This window comes from Zootoca vivipara, chromosome 2 (genome assembly GCF_965207765.1).
Source record: "Zootoca vivipara chromosome 2, rZooViv2.hap1.1, whole genome shotgun sequence".
Classification (NCBI taxonomy): domain Eukaryota; kingdom Metazoa; phylum Chordata; class Lepidosauria; order Squamata; family Lacertidae; genus Zootoca; species Zootoca vivipara.
In genome coordinates, this window is record NC_142584.1 from 14,944,921 (window position 1) to 14,964,784 (window position 19,864).

Here is a 19,864-nt window from a genome sequence, read left to right on the forward strand (position 1 = left end):
CCCTAAACGGCCTCGACCCAGTATACCTGAAGGAGCATCTCCACCCCCATTGTTCAGCCCGGACACTGAGGTCCAGCTCTGAGGGCCCTCTGGCGGTTCCTTCACTGCGAAAAGTGAGGTTACAGGGAACCAGGCAGAGGGCCTTCTTGGTAGTGGCGCCTGCCCTGTGGAATGCCCTCCCATCAGATGTCAAGGAAATAAACAACTATCTGACTTTTAGAAGACATCGGAAGGCAGCCCTGTTTGGGGAAGTTTTTAATGTTTGATGTTTTATCATGTTTTTAATATTCTTACGTTTGATGTTTTAATTTTTGTATGGATAAATGTTTATTTTTGACTGACGGTCGAATAAAGTCTGATTGATTGAATATTCTTATGGGAGCCACCCAGAGTGGCTGGGGAAATCCAGCCAAATGGGTGGAGTATGTATGTATGTATGTATGTATGTATGTATGCATAAATAAATAAATAAATAAATAAATAAAATTATCTCCAAAACCATAAATCAGGTCTGGTGACATATGTATAGACATCTAGTGCGGATTCCACAAGATGGGCGTTATGTGACTTAATGCACCTGTCAACACTCTAATGGGTGCATTTTGCACTAGCTGAAGTTTCTGCACCATCTTCAAGGGAAGCACAATGTAAAGCACATCACAGTAATCCAAGCACAAGCGTACTAGAACATGTACTATTGTGTCAAGATGTCCTGGTCTAGGAATGACTTTAGTTGGCGACTGTTGTGGGCCTCCAGTCATCCAGCGTTATTCCTAGGTTATGAATTCCTTCAGGTGGAGTATGACTCCATGAAAACAGGATGTCCACCCAGTTTCTGGACATGAGAATGGCCACCAACAATGCCACCATATTGTTGGGATTCAGCTTCAGTTTACTGACCTGCATCCAACCCGTTACTACTCCAAGCACTCGTTCAACAGCAACTCAGCTTCATCTGGACCAGATGCTATGGAGAAATAGAGCTGGGTGTCATCTACATATTGATGACGGTGATGAGGTAGGATGGGGGAAAGAGAGCTATACTGGTTTTACAGGATTTCTGGGTCAGCCTCATTCATTTTTGACAGTGTGTGGTTTTGCTACTGCTTTTTTTTAAATGTACACTGCTACTGTCCCCCTGTGATTACTGACCCTGATAGGTTGGGGGCATGCATACATACATCAAGAGATGTGGGTCACATTTCTGCACACTGCCTGTGATTCTTAAGTCCCTGTGAGAGCCCTCCTTCTGCTGAGTCACCAGCTGCATTTTTCAAGACGAATTCTTAGCAGTATTGTTTGACCCAGAATGACATTTCATTCCCTTCATACATGTACCATGGATCAGACTATTGCACTGAGCAGGGAAACCTAGGAGTGGAGCAGAGACTTCTGCCCAACTAGAATGCAGACTGAAATCATGGCATTGCCAGAGTGGAATCAATACCCATGTCTTTCTGGTAGGTTCAGAGCTACTTCTGGGAATACATGAAACATGGAATAACATGGCCTGGGATATTCTAGTGGTGTGCTACACCTATATCCTATATCTGAAGGTCTCCAGTTTGCCAAGGGATAACACTGTTCTTGCTCTATCAGCATATTAGGGTCCTTAGAGCAGATGCTGTGAGTCCTTGTGGAAACTAGGGGACATCTGTGTGCCTATCGGGGCTGGATTGCAGAATCCTTTCTGAATTTTAAATTCAAATTTTTGGACTCCACCAAAATGTTTTGGAGCAGGATATAGCAGAGTTCTGAGGAATCTGTGGTCTTTGGATATTTTTGGACAACAGTTGCCATCACCCTGGACCATTGACCTTGCTGACTGGAGAAGATGGGCGTTGGAGACCAACAACATCTGGAAGACCACAGTTTTCTTGTTCTGTTGATTAATCACACCAGCCGGGGGTGCCTTGGGAACCTGGACTGGTCATGATGTGCGAATGCCTGATGATCGTCTTCCAAAGCAACTACCCTATTCCGAACTTAAAAATGGAAAGCGTAATGCTGGTGGTCAACAAAAGAGGTTTAAAGACTGTCTCAAGGCAAATCTTAAAAAATGTAGTATAAACACTGACAACTGGGAAATACTGGCCTGCGAGCGCTCCAGTTGGAGAACAGCCTTTACCAAAGATGTCATGGGCTTTGAAGACACTCAAACTCAGGATGAAAGGGAGAAACGTACTAAGAGGAAGGCACGCTTAGCAAATCCACACCGTGATGAACTCCCACCTGGAAGCCTATGTCCCCACTGTGGAAGCACATGTGGATCCAGAACTGGCCTCCACAGTCACTTACAGACTCATTGTTAAAACTGTGTTTATGGAAGACAATCTTACTCGGCTATGACATAGCTGCCAAGTTTTCCCTTTTCTCACGAGGAAGCCTATTCAGCATAAGGGAATTTCCCTTTAAAAAAGGGAGAACTTGGCAGCTATGGGCTATGAGTGATCGCCAAAGAGAGAGGGGACCTACATAAGCAAAATGAACCAATGTAGAATATGCTGGATATTTTCCCAAAGCCAACTTTGGACAAATATGTAAGAGTTTAAGTCATGGAAAATGTATTTTTCCTCACATATATTGGATTGCTTTTTTGCATTAGTACCTGTGTAACCCCATTTAAATTTTTTTAAGGCATAGATTTGTGCTGCCAAGCACTCCATCTGTCCCCAGGAGGGAAGCAGCACTTTCCTGCTGCTGTCAGTGATGTCACTTGTGTGAGCTGCCGGGATGCTGGTAATTCACCAAATTTTCCTGCTAGAGATGGTTTTAGAAACCTGCTTCACCGGAGACAATTGGAGATGGTACACCTCTCTCTCCCACCCCCGGTTAATTGTTGGCAAGCTTGTGACATCCTTTCTGTATCCATTGTAAATGAGATTAGAAAGAATGCAGGACTTAAGCATTTAATCAGTCACAACTGTCAGGAACAGTTAGGCTGACCTTGGCTATTCAGCTTGCATGCTCTGCCACTACACATTTCGCCATTGCAGGTCTTGTTGATGCACATACAACTTGCTCTTCTGATGGGTACTGTTCTTATTGATGAAAGGATTCTTTAGCTATGGAAGCCATTGTTATCTCTCTCTATAACAAGCCAGTTCATGGGATTCCATCACACGTTAGTGGAATGTCAAAAAAACAAAAAAAAAACACAACACAGAACCCAGGGTGGGTATAAACCAATGAAGGAGTTGGCCTATGCAGATAGCAACCTCAGTCTCCACTCCCATTAAATTCTATGGGACAAAGGAACCAAGCTGCAATCTGAGACACAACAAAAACAAAGATGATGGGCTAATGCTGCCAATTTCTTCAAAAGTCCAAAATAAAACAAGCAGCACGCAAAGGCACCAAATTCAATCCAGTTTCAATCAAGTATTATTAATCCAAAGAGAAAACAATAAGAGAACCATATACAAGTGCTGACACAAGAGCCAAAATCAAACGTTAAACAGATAGCATGTACAAATTAAAGGCAAACCAGTCTTTATAGTCTTTGAGGCTATCTAGCGGTCAGCAAGTGGCAGCAGGTCGAACGAGGTGTCAATGGTAGTAGACAGGCTGCCGGCGTTTTTTTGCCTGTTTCGCCCATATGACGGGCTTCTTCAGTAGTTCTCCTTGTACTTTTATGTTTAGTGCATTCACTGGTGGTATAAACCAGGTCTTATTAGTATTCGAATTAAGACACTAATATACATATAAACAGAACAAATATCAAAAACAGTACTTACAATTTGTATGAAACCACTTATCTTGGCTTAGGCCACAATGCTCAGGTGTTTTTTCAAAAGGTTCTCTCATTTACATATTCACTGGTAATACAAATCAAATTCTAATTATTGTTTGAAATAATACAGTAATACAATTTCTAAAATACATGTACACAAAAAGAGATACTTACATTTCTTGTATTCAGAGTATTTTTGGTTTGAGCATGTATTGACTAAGCAAATATCCTGTGTTTGGAGCACACTTATATACAAAAAGTTGGTTCACAGGTGATAATAATTAAAGATGACAATTAGGAGGGGGCAGAAGAATGTGAGTACTGATAACACTTACAGTATCTCTATGATTACTGTATGTTATACTGCTAGTGTGTTCGTTTAAATGAATACAGAAAGGTCAAGATCTGAGTTTAAACCGTCCGGTTGTAATGTCTTAAACATAAAAATCAATTTAGTTTCTTGTTGTCTCAATATTTTTAGGATATCCTGCTTGTGGTATTTCTTGGGTGTGTACTGCCATAAGCCAAAAAACATTAAATCGGAGTCACTGTGTTTCATTTGTAAAAAATGAGGTGTAAGAGGGGCTTCCATCACTTTATTGCGGATGCGTGATCTGTGTTCTCCTATACGTACCTTTAGTGCCCGCGTGGTGCTGCCTATATACAGTTTGTTGCAAGGGCACCGTATGTAATAAACTACGTTCTTGGAGTTGCATGTGGTCATGGAGTTGATTTTAAAAGTGAACTGCATATGTTCACTTTTTATTTCTTTTACTTGTAAACTGTAGGGGCACATATTGCATGAGCCGCATCTATAGTGGCCTTTAGTGACAATGGATGGTGATTCCAAACAATCAGCTTTGACCAATTGATTGCGCAAAGTTCCTTTCTTCCTCAACCCTAAAAGGGGGGGATCTTTACAGCCAGGTATGTCTTCCACAATATGCCAATGTTTATATATAATATTTCTAATGTGGCTGGCCAGGGGTGTGAAATCCATCCCCATGACCAGGCGGCTGGGTTTTCTGTTTTTAATGCTATCAGACCGTGTTTCAAGCAAATTTTTTCGATTGCGACCGTCTACACGTCTGTATGCGTCCTGTATGATACAATTAGGGTAGCCCCGGTTAACGAGAGCTTTTTCTAGCTGATGAGCCGCATTTCTATAGTCTCTCTTGTCTGTAGCATTCCTTTTCAGTCTGATTAACTGTCCGTATGGTAAATTTCTTTTTAAATGAGAAGGGTGACTTGAAGAGTAATGGAGTAGGGAGTAACAATCCGTTAATTTCTTATATGGTTTGAATGCCAAGGTGTTTCTATTTGAAATGTAGACCACTACATCCAAAAATGGAATTTCTTTTTTGTGATACTGACAAGTAAATTTTAGATGGGAATCCAATGTGTTCACCCATTCTTGGAATGCAATACATGTTGCTTCAGATTTAAAAATTATGAGCAAATCATCAATGTATCTTTTAATCAGAATGATGTCATTTGTAAAGGGGTTAGATTCAGAAAAAAAATGTTTGTTTTCAAAGTCAATCATGTGAATGTTTGCTACCGATGGGGCCAATGCCGCGCCCATAGCAACCCCCTTGGTTTGGATGTAGAAGTCATTTTTATACCTGAAGAAATTATTTTCAAAAACAATATCCAGTAATTGGATTAAAAAATAATAAGGAGGGGTTTGTTCTTGTCTGGAACGTAGTAAATTTTCAATGGTCCCTCTTATGGTCTCTAGTGGGATATTAGTGTAGAGAGAACCTACATCGAGTGTTGCCAGGATCGCTCCTCTAGGCACGGGAAGGTCTTCCAGTTTAGCAATAAGATCTTTAGTGTCTCGGATATATGTGGTGGTGGCAGTGGAGTATTCAAATATAAATGAGTCTAGGTACTTGGATAAGGGTTCAGTGAGTGAACCAACAGCTGAGACAATAGGACGGCCCGGGGGTGGTGTGATATTTTTATGGATCTTGGGGAGAGTGTAAAAGATAGGGACCCGTGGATTTTTACAAAGTAGGAACTCGGCGGTTTGTATAGAAATATAATCTAGCGCTAGAGCCTCATTGACCGTGATACGAATAAGGTTAGAAACTTTCTGAGTGGGATCATAACTAAGAGGTAAATAATATCTTCTGTCGGCCAATTGCCTGTTTATTTCCCGTTCATAAGTGACTGTGTCCATTAAGACAATAGCCCCTCCTTTGTCCGCAGGTTTAATTGTGATGGAGCGGTCATTCGCCAAGTTATGAATTAGCTCTTGTTGTTCTCTAGTTATATTATGTCTAGTAGGGATATGACGTTTTTCCAATCTGTCTAAGTCTTTTATAATTTCATGATGAAAAGCTTCTATCCTAAAATCCTGGTTATGGGGGATGAAGGTTGATTTGGTTTTAAAAGGAGTACTAGTGTCCAAGGTATCAGTGTTGGACTGAAATAATAATTTTAGTTTCAGTTGACGAATCATTTTATACACATCAATGCGAGTGCTTAGGGCTGAATATTTTTGGGTGGGAGCAAAATTTAAGCCTAAACTGAGTACTCTCAACTCATCCGAGGAGAGTATCCGGCTTGACAGATTAACGACAGTTATCTGTTCTTCCCTCTGCCCCTGCGCCTGTGAGGGTCATACTGTGTATGTTGTCTGGGTCTTAATTGTCTAAACTCAGATGTTGATTCTGATGATCCTCTGCTAGAAATGCTACTGTTCTCATCTGGAATAGTAGTGTCGTTTTTTGTTTGTGGATATTTGGTTTTTCTGTCAAAAAACCTATTGTTTCTATTTTCATATTTAGACCAATTGTACACTCTATTGTTTGCATAATCATCTTTATCTCTATTGAATTTTTTCCTTTTGTATAATTTTAACTCTTTACTAAATTCATTAATAGAATCTTCAAAATTTTTTATTTCTCTATCAAATGTGGTTTTGTCACTTTCCTTCTTGAAATCTTTTTTAATCCTCTCTATTTCATGGTCAAATTTGTTCATTTCGGACTTAGATTTTTCGATGATTAGTAACATTAAATCAATGGCGCATCTATTGAGTATACCAGTCCATTTCATGACAAATTCTTCATCTCCTTTGTAAAGACTGGGTTGTTTAAGAACCCTTAATCCCCTTGGAATCATATTGGATCTAACATATTCAGAGAGCGTAGATGCATGTGAATATGCTCTAGTTCTTTTCCTCCCCAAGTCCATTAAATCCTCTAAAACATTCACCATGTCCCTCCCTTCTTCCTCATCTAAGGGAAAATCCCCTACAATGCGGGATTGTTCTTCTTCAGTGTAACCAAACACATGAGTGCCAGAAGCCATAGGTACAACAAAAACAAAGATGATGGGCTAATGCTGCCAATTTCTTCAAAAGTCCAAAATAAAACAAGCAGCACGCAAAGGCACCAAATTCAATCCAGTTTCAATCAAGTATTATTAATCCAAAGAGAAAACAATAAGAGAACCATATACAAGTGCTGACACAAGAGCCAAAATCAAACGTTAAACAGATAGCATGTACAAATTAAAGGCAAACCAGTCTTTATAGTCTTTGAGGCTATCTAGCGGTCAGCAAGTGGCAGCAGGTCGAACGAGGTGTCAATGGTAGTAGACAGGCTGCCGGCGTTTTTTTGCCTGTTTCGCCCATATGACGGGCTTCTTCAGTAGTTCTCCTTGTACTTTTATGTTTAGTGCATTCACTGGTGGTATAAACCAGGTCTTATTAGTATTCGAATTAAGACACTAATATACATATAAACAGAACAAATATCAAAAACAGTACTTACAATTTGTATGAAACCACTTATCTTGGCTTAGGCCACAATGCTCAGGTGTTTTTTCAAAAGGTTCTCTCATTTACATATTCACTGGTAATACAAATCAAATTCTAATTATTGTTTGAAATAATACAGTAATACAATTTCTAAAATACATGTACACAAAAAGAGATACTTACATTTCTTGTATTCAGAGTATTTTTGGTTTGAGCATGTATTGACTAAGCAAATATCCTGTGTTTGGAGCACACTTATATACAAAAAGTTGGTTCACAGGTGATAATAATTAAAGATGACAATTAGGAGGGGGCAGAAGAATGTGAGTACTGATAACACTTACAGTATCTCTATGATTACTGTATGTTATACTGCTAGTGTGTTCGTTTAAATGAATACAGAAAGGTCAAGATCTGAGTTTAAACCGTCCGGTTGTAATGTCTTAAACATAAAAATCAATTTAGTTTCTTGTTGTCTCAATATTTTTAGGATATCCTGCTTGTGGTATTTCTTGGGTGTGTACTGCCATAAGCCAAAAAACATTAAATCGGAGTCACTGTGTTTCATTTGTAAAAAATGAGGTGTAAGAGGGGCTTCCATCACTTTATTGCGGATGCGTGATCTGTGTTCTCCTATACGTACCTTTAGTGCCCGCGTGGTGCTGCCTATATACAGTTTGTTGCAAGGGCACCGTATGCAATAAACTACGTTCTTGGAGTTGCATGTGGTCATGGAGTTGATTTTAAAAGTGAACTGCATATGTTCACTTTTTATTTCTTTTACTTGTAAACTGTAGGGGCACATATTGCATGAGCCGCATCTATAGTGGCCTTTAGTGACAATGGATGGTGATTCCAAACAATCAGCTTTGACCAATTGATTGCGCAAAGTTCCTTTCTTCCTCAACCCTAAAAGGGGGGGATCTTTACAGCCAGGTATGTCTTCCACAATATGCCAATGTTTATATATAATATTTCTAATGTGGCTGGCCAGGGGTGTGAAATCCATCCCCATGACCAGGCGGCTGGGTTTTCTGTTTTTAATGCTATCAGACCGTGTTTCAAGCAAATTTTTTCGATTGCGACCGTCTACACGTCTGTATGCGTCCTGTATGATACAATTAGGGTAGCCCCGGTTAACGAGAGCTTTTTCTAGCTGATGAGCCGCATTTCTATAGTCTCTCTTGTCTGTAGCATTCCTTTTCAGTCTGATTAACTGTCCGTATGGTAAATTTCTTTTTAAATGAGAAGGGTGACTTGAAGAGTAATGGAGTAGGGAGTAACAATCCGTTAATTTCTTATATGGTTTGAATGCCAAGGTGTTTCTATTTGAAATGTAGACCACTACATCCAAAAATGGAATTTCTTTTTTGTGATACTGACAAGTAAATTTTAGATGGGAATCCAATGTGTTCACCCATTCTTGGAATGCAATACATGTTGCTTCAGATTTAAAAATTATGAGCAAATCATCAATGTATCTTTTAATCAGAATGATGTCATTTGTAAAGGGGTTAGATTCAGAAAAAAAATGTTTGTTTTCAAAGTCAATCATGTGAATGTTTGCTACCGATGGGGCCAATGCCGCGCCCATAGCAACCCCCTTGGTTTGGATGTAGAAGTCATTTTTATACCTGAAGAAATTATTTTCAAAAACAATATCCAGTAATTGGATTAAAAAATAATAAGGAGGGGTTTGTTCTTGTCTGGAACGTAGTAAATTTTCAATGGTCCCTCTTATGGTCTCTAGTGGGATATTAGTGTAGAGAGAACCTACATCGAGTGTTGCCAGGATCGCTCCTCTAGGCACGGGAAGGTCTTCCAGTTTAGCAATAAGATCTTTAGTGTCTCGGATATATGTGGTGGTGGCAGTGGAGTATTCAAATATAAATGAGTCTAGGTACTTGGATAAGGGTTCAGTGAGTGAACCAACAGCTGAGACAATAGGACGGCCCGGGGGTGGTGTGATATTTTTATGGATCTTGGGGAGAGTGTAAAAGATAGGGACCCGTGGATTTTTACAAAGTAGGAACTCGGCGGTTTGTATAGAAATATAATCTAGCGCTAGAGCCTCATTGACCGTGATACGAATAAGGTTAGAAACTTTCTGAGTGGGATCATAACTAAGAGGTAAATAATATCTTCTGTCGGCCAATTGCCTGTTTATTTCCCGTTCATAAGTGACTGTGTCCATTAAGACAATAGCCCCTCCTTTGTCCGCAGGTTTAATTGTGATGGAGCGGTCATTCGCCAAGTTATGAATTAGCTCTTGTTGTTCTCTAGTTATATTATGTCTAGTAGGGATATGACGTTTTTCCAATCTGTCTAAGTCTTTTATAATTTCATGATGAAAAGCTTCTATCCTAAAATCCTGGTTATGGGGGATGAAGGTTGATTTGGTTTTAAAAGGAGTACTAGTGTCCAAGGTATCAGTGTTGGACTGAAATAATAATTTTAGTTTCAGTTGACGAATCATTTTATACACATCAATGCGAGTGCTTAGGGCTGAATATTTTTGGGTGGGAGCAAAATTTAAGCCTAAACTGAGTACTCTCAACTCATCCGAGGAGAGTATCCGGCTTGACAGATTAACGACAGTTATCTGTTCTTCCCTCTGCCCCTGCGCCTGTGAGGGTCATACTGTGTATGTTGTCTGGGTCTTAATTGTCTAAACTCAGATGTTGATTCTGATGATCCTCTGCTAGAAATGCTACTGTTCTCATCTGGAATAGTAGTGTCGTTTTTTGTTTGTGGATATTTGGTTTTTCTGTCAAAAAACCTATTGTTTCTATTTTCATATTTAGACCAATTGTACACTCTATTGTTTGCATAATCATCTTTATCTCTATTGAATTTTTTCCTTTTGTATAATTTTAACTCTTTACTAAATTCATTAATAGAATCTTCAAAATTTTTTATTTCTCTATCAAATGTGGTTTTGTCACTTTCCTTCTTGAAATCTTTTTTAATCCTCTCTATTTCATGGTCAAATTTGTTCATTTCGGACTTAGATTTTTCGATGATTAGTAACATTAAATCAATGGCGCATCTATTGAGTATACCAGTCCATTTCATGACAAATTCTTCATCTCCTTTGTAAAGACTGGGTTGTTTAAGAACCCTTAATCCCCTTGGAATCATATTGGATCTAACATATTCAGAGAGCGTAGATGCATGTGAATATGCTCTAGTTCTTTTCCTCCCCAAGTCCATTAAATCCTCTAAAACATTCACCATGTCCCTCCCTTCTTCCTCATCTAAGGGAAAATCCCCTACAATGCGGGATTGTTCTTCTTCAGTGTAACCAAACACATGAGTGCCAGAAGCCATAGGTACAACAAAAACAAAGATGATGGGCTAATGCTGCCAATTTCTTCAAAAGTCCAAAATAAAACAAGCAGCACGCAAAGGCACCAAATTCAATCCAGTTTCAATCAAGTATTATTAATCCAAAGAGAAAACAATAAGAGAACCATATACAAGTGCTGACACAAGAGCCAAAATCAAACGTTAAACAGATAGCATGTACAAATTAAAGGCAAACCAGTCTTTATAGTCTTTGAGGCTATCTAGCGGTCAGCAAGTGGCAGCAGGTCGAACGAGGTGTCAATGGTAGTAGACAGGCTGCCGGCGTTTTTTTGCCTGTTTCGCCCATATGACGGGCTTCTTCAGTAGTTCTCCTTGTACTTTTATGTTTAGTGCATTCACTGGTGGTATAAACCAGGTCTTATTAGTATTCGAATTAAGACACTAATATACATATAAACAGAACAAATATCAAAAACAGTACTTACAATTTGTATGAAACCACTTATCTTGGCTTAGGCCACAATGCTCAGGTGTTTTTTCAAAAGGTTCTCTCATTTACATATTCACTGGTAATACAAATCAAATTCTAATTATTGTTTGAAATAATACAGTAATACAATTTCTAAAATACATGTACACAAAAAGAGATACTTACATTTCTTGTATTCAGAGTATTTTTGGTTTGAGCATGTATTGACTAAGCAAATATCCTGTGTTTGGAGCACACTTATATACAAAAAGTTGGTTCACAGGTGATAATAATTAAAGATGACAATTAGGAGGGGGCAGAAGAATGTGAGTACTGATAACACTTACAGTATCTCTATGATTACTGTATGTTATACTGCTAGTGTGTTCGTTTAAATGAATACAGAAAGGTCAAGATCTGAGTTTAAACCGTCCGGTTGTAATGTCTTAAACATAAAAATCAATTTAGTTTCTTGTTGTCTCAATATTTTTAGGATATCCTGCTTGTGGTATTTCTTGGGTGTGTACTGCCATAAGCCAAGAAATACCACAAGCAGGATATCCTAAAAATATTGAGACAACAAGAAACTAAATTGATTTTTATGTTTAAGACATTACAACCGGACGGTTTAAACTCAGATCTTGACCTTTCTGTATTCATTTAAACGAACACACTAGCAGTATAACATACAGTAATCATAGAGATACTGTAAGTGTTATCAGTACTCACATTCTTCTGCCCCCTCCTAATTGTCATCTTTAATTATTATCACCTGTGAACCAACTTTTTGTATATAAGTGTGCTCCAAACACAGGATATTTGCTTAGTCAATACATGCTCAAACCAAAAATACTCTGAATACAAGAAATGTAAGTATCTCTTTTTGTGTACATGTATTTTAGAAATTGTATTACTGTATTATTTCAAACAATAATTAGAATTTGATTTGTATTACCAGTGAATATGTAAATGAGAGAACCTTTTGAAAAAACACCTGAGCATTGTGGCCTAAGCCAAGATAAGTGGTTTCATACAAATTGTAAGTACTGTTTTTGATATTTGTTCTGTTTATATGTATATTAGTGTCTTAATTCGAATACTAATAAGACCTGGTTTATACCACCAGTGAATGCACTAAACATAAAAGTACAAGGAGAACTACTGAAGAAGCCCGTCATATGGGCGAAACAGGCAAAAAAACGCCGGCAGCCTGTCTACTACCATTGACACCTCGTTCGACCTGCTGCCACTTGCTGACCGCTAGATAGCCTCAAAGACTATAAAGACTGGTTTGCCTTTAATTTGTACATGCTATCTGTTTAACGTTTGATTTTGGCTCTTGTGTCAGCACTTGTATATGGTTCTCTTATTGTTTTCTCTTTGGATTAATAATACTTGATTGAAACTGGATTGAATTTGGTGCCTTTGCGTGCTGCTTGTTTTATTTTGGCAATCTGAGACACAGCTGAGGACAAAAACCTGACCCTCAATATAGACACCAGGGAAAGGAGGCGGGTTAGAGCCCCATCTGGATGGGATTTCCAAGGGCAGCCTTTATTTTCCTCCCATTTCAGTGAATGGTTGCCACTAACTGTCAATATATGGTGGCTATTGCTGGTGTGGCACAAAACCACATGGCTGGAGGCTGCACTAAAGTGGAAATGGAGACTTTGTGATGCTTCATGTATTGTTGGACTCCAACTCCCATCATCCTTGACAGTTGGCTACACAGGCTGGGGCTGATGGGAGCCGGAGTCCAATAAACATGTTGATGGCTGCCGGTTCCCCAACCCTGCGGTAAAGTGAATATATTTTGTAAGTAAAGTGAGTGGAATGAGTAGGCAAATAAACAAGTCCATGATCTACTGAATAAGCCAGCAAAGTGAGTCACTAAGATGCCTCTTTATTAACTTGCTCACTTTTCTTTATTCACTTGCTCATTACTCAGTTATATTCCACACATCATAAAGACAGGCATTTTGTTACTCCAGTAATAATTGCAAAAGCCCTGGGGAAGAAATAATGGGAACCAGCAACTGTGCTTTCCATGTGTGCTCACTGCAAAGAGGGCAGGCCATGTATTACAGCGTGTGCATTGCACCTGAAAAATAAAGCCTTATTTGATCTCAAGGATAGCAGCAGAATAAGTCCATGCAATCCCAGTTCTTCCGCACTGACCTTTAGGGATTTGCTGGTAGATTGCAAAGGGCAAACATAAGACAATGTTCATCTTAGAGCGTTTAGCCTTATTTGTCCAGGCTGATGATGTACAAACAGTGTTCGCACCACTGGGAATATGCTGTGAGTGCATATTTATATATTTGGAGTCAGAGAGTGAGCAGGTGTCTCACGATAAGATAGGAAATTAATCAAGTTGACATGGAATTAAACAGGCACCTGGTGGGCCACTGTGAGATCAAGATGCTGGCTGAGATAGACCACTGGCCTGATCCACCAGGGCTCCTTTTATGTTCTTAAGTAGTACCATGTTGGGCTGGAGGAGGGGGGAACCACACCAATATCCAAAACTCAAGTAAGGTGAGGACAGTTAGGAGGATAAGAGCCAAAAAAAGCCATCAAAGTTGACTTAAGCAAGTGTCTCCTAGAATTCGATGGCCATTCACTTTTCTACTTCTTCTTCTTTGGCAATCACTTGTAGCTGAGTAAAATTGTCTTCCATAAACACTGTTTTAACAGTGAGTCCTTAAGTGACTGTGGAGGCCAGTTCTGGATCCACACGTGCTTCCACAGTGGGGACATAGGCTTCCAGGTGGGAGTTGATCACGGTGTGGATTTGCCAAGCGTGCCTTCCTCTTAGCACATTTCTCCCTTTCATCCTGAGTTTGAGTGTCTTCAAAGCCCATGACATCTTTGGTAAAGGCTGTTCTCCAATTGGAGTGCTCGCAGGCCAGTGTTTCCCAGTTCTCGGTGCTTATACTACATTTTTTTTTAAAGATTTGCCTTGAGACAATCTTTAAACCTCTTTTGTTGACCATCAGCATGACGCTTTCCATTTTTAAGTTTGGAATAGAGTCGTTGCTTTGGAAGACAATAATCAGACATCCACACAACATGACCAGTGCAATGAAGTTGATGTTGAAGAATCATCGCTTCGATACTGGTGAACTTTGCTTCTTCCAGCACACTGGCATTAGTTCACCTGTCTTCTCCAGTGATGTGTAATTTTTTTTGGAGACACTGTTTATGGAATCTTTCAAGAAGGTGGAGATGGGGTTTAAAAGAGGTCCACATTTCACAAGCATACAGTAAGGTTGGTAGTACAATAGCTTTGTAAACAAGCATTTTGGTTTCCCTGCGAATGTCCTAAGGGGATCAGGGAAGGTGTGAAAGGTTTCTCAGAACTGCCCCTCCAGATTTATTTGCTGCCACTGCCATTTATTTCCAGGTCATGGCAACAAACAACATTTCCTAAAATTGTGGTGGTGAATTTCTCCAGAGTGAATCATAGAAGAATAGAATTGTAGAGTTGGATGGGAACCCAAAGATGGGGAAGTTTTTGCTCTCATTTTGGATAGGCTTGACGTCAGCACTATCTGATGTCATAGCATCATGTTGCAGCAATACTATTTGCTATTGTAAAACCAAACATAATTAGGGGAATGTTTCCTGCCAATGGGATCATGGGGAGGAAAGAGATGACAATTGCCAGCCTCTGAGACTTTGGGAAGCACCATAATCCCAAAGTTGCTCAAAGTTGCCTACTTTGCAGTCAGGATATATGCAAGGATTTATTTTTAAATATATATACATGTTAATTTTAAACCATGCAAATCATCAAAGTTCCAGTAAAATCTTCCCTTAATTTTACCTCTCGGAAGACAGAGAAAGAGATTAACATTTAATAAAGACACATTAACTTAAACTGCACTGGAAGCAAAATTAACTTCAAGAGGCTGTATAGTAGCAAATCACTTAACATGTCTAAACATACTTCTTATTTTCAGCAAATTTATTTGTAGTTCATTAGGTGGTAAATGCCCTCTCATTCCTTGAAGGCACTAATAGGACACAATCTCATAAAACTAATATTAGAAACTTAATCCTTTTGCTTGTTCTAAACAGATTCCTAACTACTGAGCTAAATGAACACTGTCTGAATACAACACAGATCTTCTTTTAAAGAAGGGGGCTGTACTTTTCTTCTAACAGCAGAATGTTGTTGAATAAATTTGCATGCTATTATGTTTTAAATTATGTATTTGCAGATTTTGTGTACAATCAACTAGTTGGGGTGAATATATTTATTTTAGTAACATTCCAAAACTAGGGATGGAAGAGAATTTTGTCCAGTCTGCATTTTTGAGTGAACCAACCTAATTCTCACTCTTCGGAATAATACAAGGATTGGATTAAAAGTTATCCTTTGCATTTTGTACTTCTCTGAATTTTGTGATACAGCTCTTGGCTCAAAAACCACACCAACATGTGTAAAGGAATTTATAAATGTGGACATTGAGATATTATATCTATTTAAATCCACATTGTCATACTTATTAAAACCACACACAGATTCACGCAGAAACAGATTTATGAATGAACACATGTGAATCTGATGTGGATTGGGAAAAGTCTGATTCATCCATCTGTATGCAAAGTATTTTTTATGTTATGGCAAGAATGTAGACATGTGACTAGGGATGCTGGAGGAATCCATTGAAAATTGACTATCAAGTGGTTTTTCTTCTGTCCATCTGTTCATTTTCTGTTGCAGCACAGACTCTTGCTATGAATACTTTTTGCCTTAATTCTCTACACTGAAAGTTTTTTTTTTAAAAAAATGCACACATCTCTCATAAATGAATTCATAAATTGCTTTGCAGTGAAAGTTATTTACATATTCACTGTCCAATAATTGCCGCTGCCACTGCCTTTTGAAGTGTTGTTTGTTTCCAGGGGAAGCCTAAATGCACTAAGATTACACTCCTCACCTAGCATTGCCATATTCCAAACAGTGAAAATCCAGACAGGAAAAAAAATGTTGACCCATATGCCCGGGACATTCCAGACGTATGGCAGTCCTAACCATAGCTGCCAAGTTTTCCCTTTTCTCGCGAGGAAGCCTATTCAGCATAAGGGAAAATCCCTTTAAAAAAGGGATAGCTTGGCAGCTATGGTCCTAACCATGCCTTCTCAGAAGGAAATTCCCACTGAATTCAATGAGGCTCTCTCTCAGCTAACTTGTTTCCTTTTATGAACTGAAAACCAAATGGGATGCATTGCTCATTATTGTTCTTTTTCACGTAGAAATAAGTTAACTCTTTTATTACTTGTGGATTTTATCTCTACTCCTCAGTTAAAAGTTGAGCCTCTTTGTCAAAGTGGGGAGAATCATTGGGATTTGACTGTTCATTTTTTTTACCCATATAACAATAGTGAACTTAATCTCCAAGTGCTGATCTTTGGGAAGGTTTGAGCAGGCTTAGGAGTTCACAGTTTGGGAGCTTTTTATGTATTAGGCCAGGCATCCCCAAACTTCGGCCCTCCAGATGTTTTGGACTACAATTCCCATCATCCCTGACCACTGGACCTCTTAGCTAGAGATCATGGGAGTTGTAGGCCAAAACATCTGGAGGGCCACAGTTTGGGGATGCCTGTATTAGGCAATGCTGTGTTGACATATGAGTGAAGTCATGCTTTTAGTCCCACTCTGTGACCTCTGCTTCGTAGAACAACCACATGTTCTGTGCTGTTGCTGGTAAGGAAAGTTCAGAAAGTGCAAACTCTTGATAGAACAGGGATTCAATTTGATTGGGATTCCTAGTTGTGCTGATCAAAGCTTGACTCCACCAACATCAGGAAATCTCAAAGGTATTCGGGGAAAATGTAATACAATATTGTTTATATTCACATATTGTTTCCTTTCTACACATTTTTGTGCCTTTTCTTTTTCTTTGCATCACGTTCTTTCTTTATAATTAAAACCTTTTCAATAAAAATATTAATACCAAATGAAAAGAAAAGGGGGGGGGGGAAGGTCAGGAAAGGCCAAAACAAAACCATCAGGAAATCTCCAAGCTCCCCAACTTTGATAGAAGTGATAATGTCACAATAATTTGATAGAAGGATAATTTCATAGGGTCATTTTCAACATTGTCAGCTGCGTGCCATGAACTGGCAGGACAATGGGGAGGAGGAGGAGGATCCTGGCGAGGGGTGTGGTCAGGACTGGGACACAATGGAGTGAGCTGGGCATGGGGAAGGAGAGGTTGGTGTAGGAAGTACTCATGGAGTGACGGAGGATGGCGAGAGGGTGGGGGTCAGCGCACAGGAACCAGAGCAGCAGGACCCATCACCACAGCCAAAGGGGCCCCTGTCTCCACAAACATGGCGGACTCTTAGGAAATGGCGTGTGGGTCGCACCAGGAGGCTGAGGCAGGTAAGGGACCACAGCCCAGCTCACTAGCTAGCCAGGTGGGGCTTGCTAGCTCTGGGAGGAGGTGTGATTCCTCAGCTGGAGTAGAAATGGTACAGTTGAGGGTCACCTGCCTCGTCAAATCCAGATGCTGCAGTCCGCAGACACAGTATAAAAGGGCAGCAAAGCTGAGGTGCTGGGTTTACTCAACTGCCCATGTTGAAGGACCTCAGCTTGGATGTTCCAGGATCTTTACAGGATTGTGCTTCACTTTGGACTTGAGCATTGACCCTGGACTGGGGACTTGACCTACTAACTTGTCGCCAGGTAGTCCAGGGGTTCAGGACATTGAGAAAAATGGCATCCGTTACAGATATTGAAGAACATTCTGCCATCCCCCTTTCCCCCTAGAAGCTTTCTTTCTTTCTTTCTTTCTTTCTTTCTTTCTTTCTTTCTTTCTTTCTTTCTTTCTTTCTTTCTTTCTTTCTTTCTTTCTTTCTTTCTTTCTCTCTCCCTCCCTCCCTCCCTCCCTCCCTCCCTCCCTCCCTCCCTTCTTTCTTTCTTTCTTTCTTTCTTTCTTTCTTTCTTTCTTTCTTTCTTTCTTTCTTTCTTTCTTTCTTTCTTTCTTTCTTTCTTTCTTTCTTTCAAAAGGCTTCTAAAATAAATGAACTTGGGCTTGGCTCTAGACTCAGGAGAGCTGACCTGACTAGGAGCCATAGCTGCCAAGTTTTCCCTTTTCTCGCGAGGAAGCCTATTCAGCATAAGGGAAAATCCCTTAAAAAAGGGATAACTTGGCAGCTATGCCAGGAGCTTTTTGGCCACTGGCAACCTGGATATAATACAGCCTTACAGTCTTCTGTTGATTCCCCTTAAGGCTTGAAAGACAAGATCTGCTTTCCACTACATAATTTTGACTCCCTCCAGCTCTCCCTCAGGGCATTTTCTATACATTAAATTATATTACATGCATTCTGTAAACAGTATCTGAGCACTATCCTTTCCCTCTTGTATTCCCCCCCTCCCCATTCATACATAATGCACAGATCCTTTGATTTGGGCACAATCCCAAATGTGCAATATTTCACTTGTCAGGAGGCTCTTTACACTGCCTCTCTATGGCAGGTAATTCTTTCCTCGCGGCGCATGTCCTCCATCTCTTTGGCCGTGATGTGCAGAGTGACGTTAAAACAGTGTTCATAACTCATTCATCATTGCTTCAAGGAAGCAGATACCATCAGAGCGGAATCAAAAATGAACATTAAAATGGAGGCGAGGAGGGAAAATATATATAACTCTGGTGGCATGTACAGCACCGTAGCGGAGGTACAGAGAAGCGCAAAAATGAGGTCTGGGTGTTTTTCCTTAGGATTTTAGTAAGCCATTCTTCTTCACTTTGGTACCTGCAATGAACATTGATCAGCTTGATTTTAAAAGGTGGTAGAATGCTAAATTTATACAGTATTGCTGGCAATGTCAGTGTTATTCATGCTCTCAATGGCCCATTACCTATATATTGTTCTTCAGAGGGAAAGTAATATATTAATGGCTTTCTTCCTTGCCTAAAGCTTGTCAACAATTGGTCTTTAAAGACTAGAGCAATTACCATTTGCATAGGAAACAACACCCCCCCCCCAATTTAAACGTAGCAGAAGTGGGAATATTTTCTTGCCAGAGGCCTGCCTGACTTTTGAGCAATGAGCAAAACGCTTGTTTCTGACATGTTGCCTGCTGCTGCCCGATTATAAGAATTGTAGGGAAACGTACATAAGAAATTATCAACATTTAGCGAAGGGGCGTGTGTGTTTATCCGGCAGTTAATCCCATTAGGTGCTAGTGCTTTGGGGCTTATTCCTAAATCTGTGAGTGTAGAGCAGAAATCAAAATAGGCTGTCTCTGCTTCAGGAAAGCGTGAATGAGCGGTATATCATCTGGGATAGGTCGGGGCCTGATTGCTTCCAGGCTGGCATGGACGGGTGAGCAATGCAGGGGCGGAGGAAGGGTGCGGTGGGGGAGGGCCGCCCTGGGTATCACCCCTGAGGGGGGTGACAAAATGGCGGATGGCACACCGTGGGGTCTGCAGCATGCCCGCGCCGTGCGTCCCTCCTGGGAGTGACGGGGTGGCTTGGGCACCCGCAGGCTCCGTACTACCCCGAACGGTCCGCCCACCGCATGGCCCTCAGATGTAGGGCGGCTGAGTGGGAGGAGGCA

General features: G+C 40.1%; 1 protein-coding gene and 3 long non-coding RNA genes across 4 annotated transcripts; 1 reads left to right on the plus strand and 3 right to left on the minus strand.

Annotated features, from left to right (window-relative positions):
* Nucleotides 1–3,356: 3,356 nt before the first annotated feature.
* Nucleotides 3,357–4,415, minus strand: LOC148686744 (uncharacterized). The gene is made up of 2 exons (XR_015947950.1): nucleotides 3,738–4,415; nucleotides 3,357–3,650 (listed from the first exon to the last, which is right to left on the minus strand). It is a non-coding gene; the product is annotated as an uncharacterized LOC148686744 (long non-coding RNA).
* A 2,722-nt stretch (nucleotides 4,416–7,137) lies between these two features.
* Nucleotides 7,138–10,651, minus strand: LOC148686745 (uncharacterized). Its single transcript, XM_088661349.1, has 2 exons — nucleotides 7,519–10,651; nucleotides 7,138–7,431 (listed from the first exon to the last, which is right to left on the minus strand). The coding sequence occupies exon 1, from the start codon at nucleotides 9,979–9,981 to the stop codon at nucleotides 7,894–7,896; it is 2,088 nt and encodes a 695-aa protein (XP_088517475.1). The 5' UTR covers nucleotides 9,982–10,651; the 3' UTR covers nucleotides 7,138–7,431; nucleotides 7,519–7,893.
* A 267-nt stretch (nucleotides 10,652–10,918) lies between these two features.
* On the minus strand, nucleotides 10,919–11,805 carry LOC148686746 (uncharacterized). Its single transcript, XR_015947952.1, has 2 exons — nucleotides 11,300–11,805; nucleotides 10,919–11,212 (listed from the first exon to the last, which is right to left on the minus strand). It is a non-coding gene; the product is annotated as an uncharacterized LOC148686746 (long non-coding RNA).
* Nucleotides 11,806–11,825: 20 nt separating this feature from the next.
* LOC148686747 (uncharacterized) lies at nucleotides 11,826–12,703 on the plus strand. The gene is made up of 2 exons (XR_015947951.1): nucleotides 11,826–12,322; nucleotides 12,410–12,703. It is a non-coding gene; the product is annotated as an uncharacterized LOC148686747 (long non-coding RNA).
* The last annotated feature ends 7,161 nt before the right edge of the window (nucleotides 12,704–19,864 follow it).

What these genes read in the sequence shown, in the direction of transcription:
- LOC148686745 (XM_088661349.1), bottom strand. Translation starts at nt 9,981, where the DNA reads ATGATTCGTCAACTGAAACTAAAATTATTATTTCAGTCCAACACTGAT.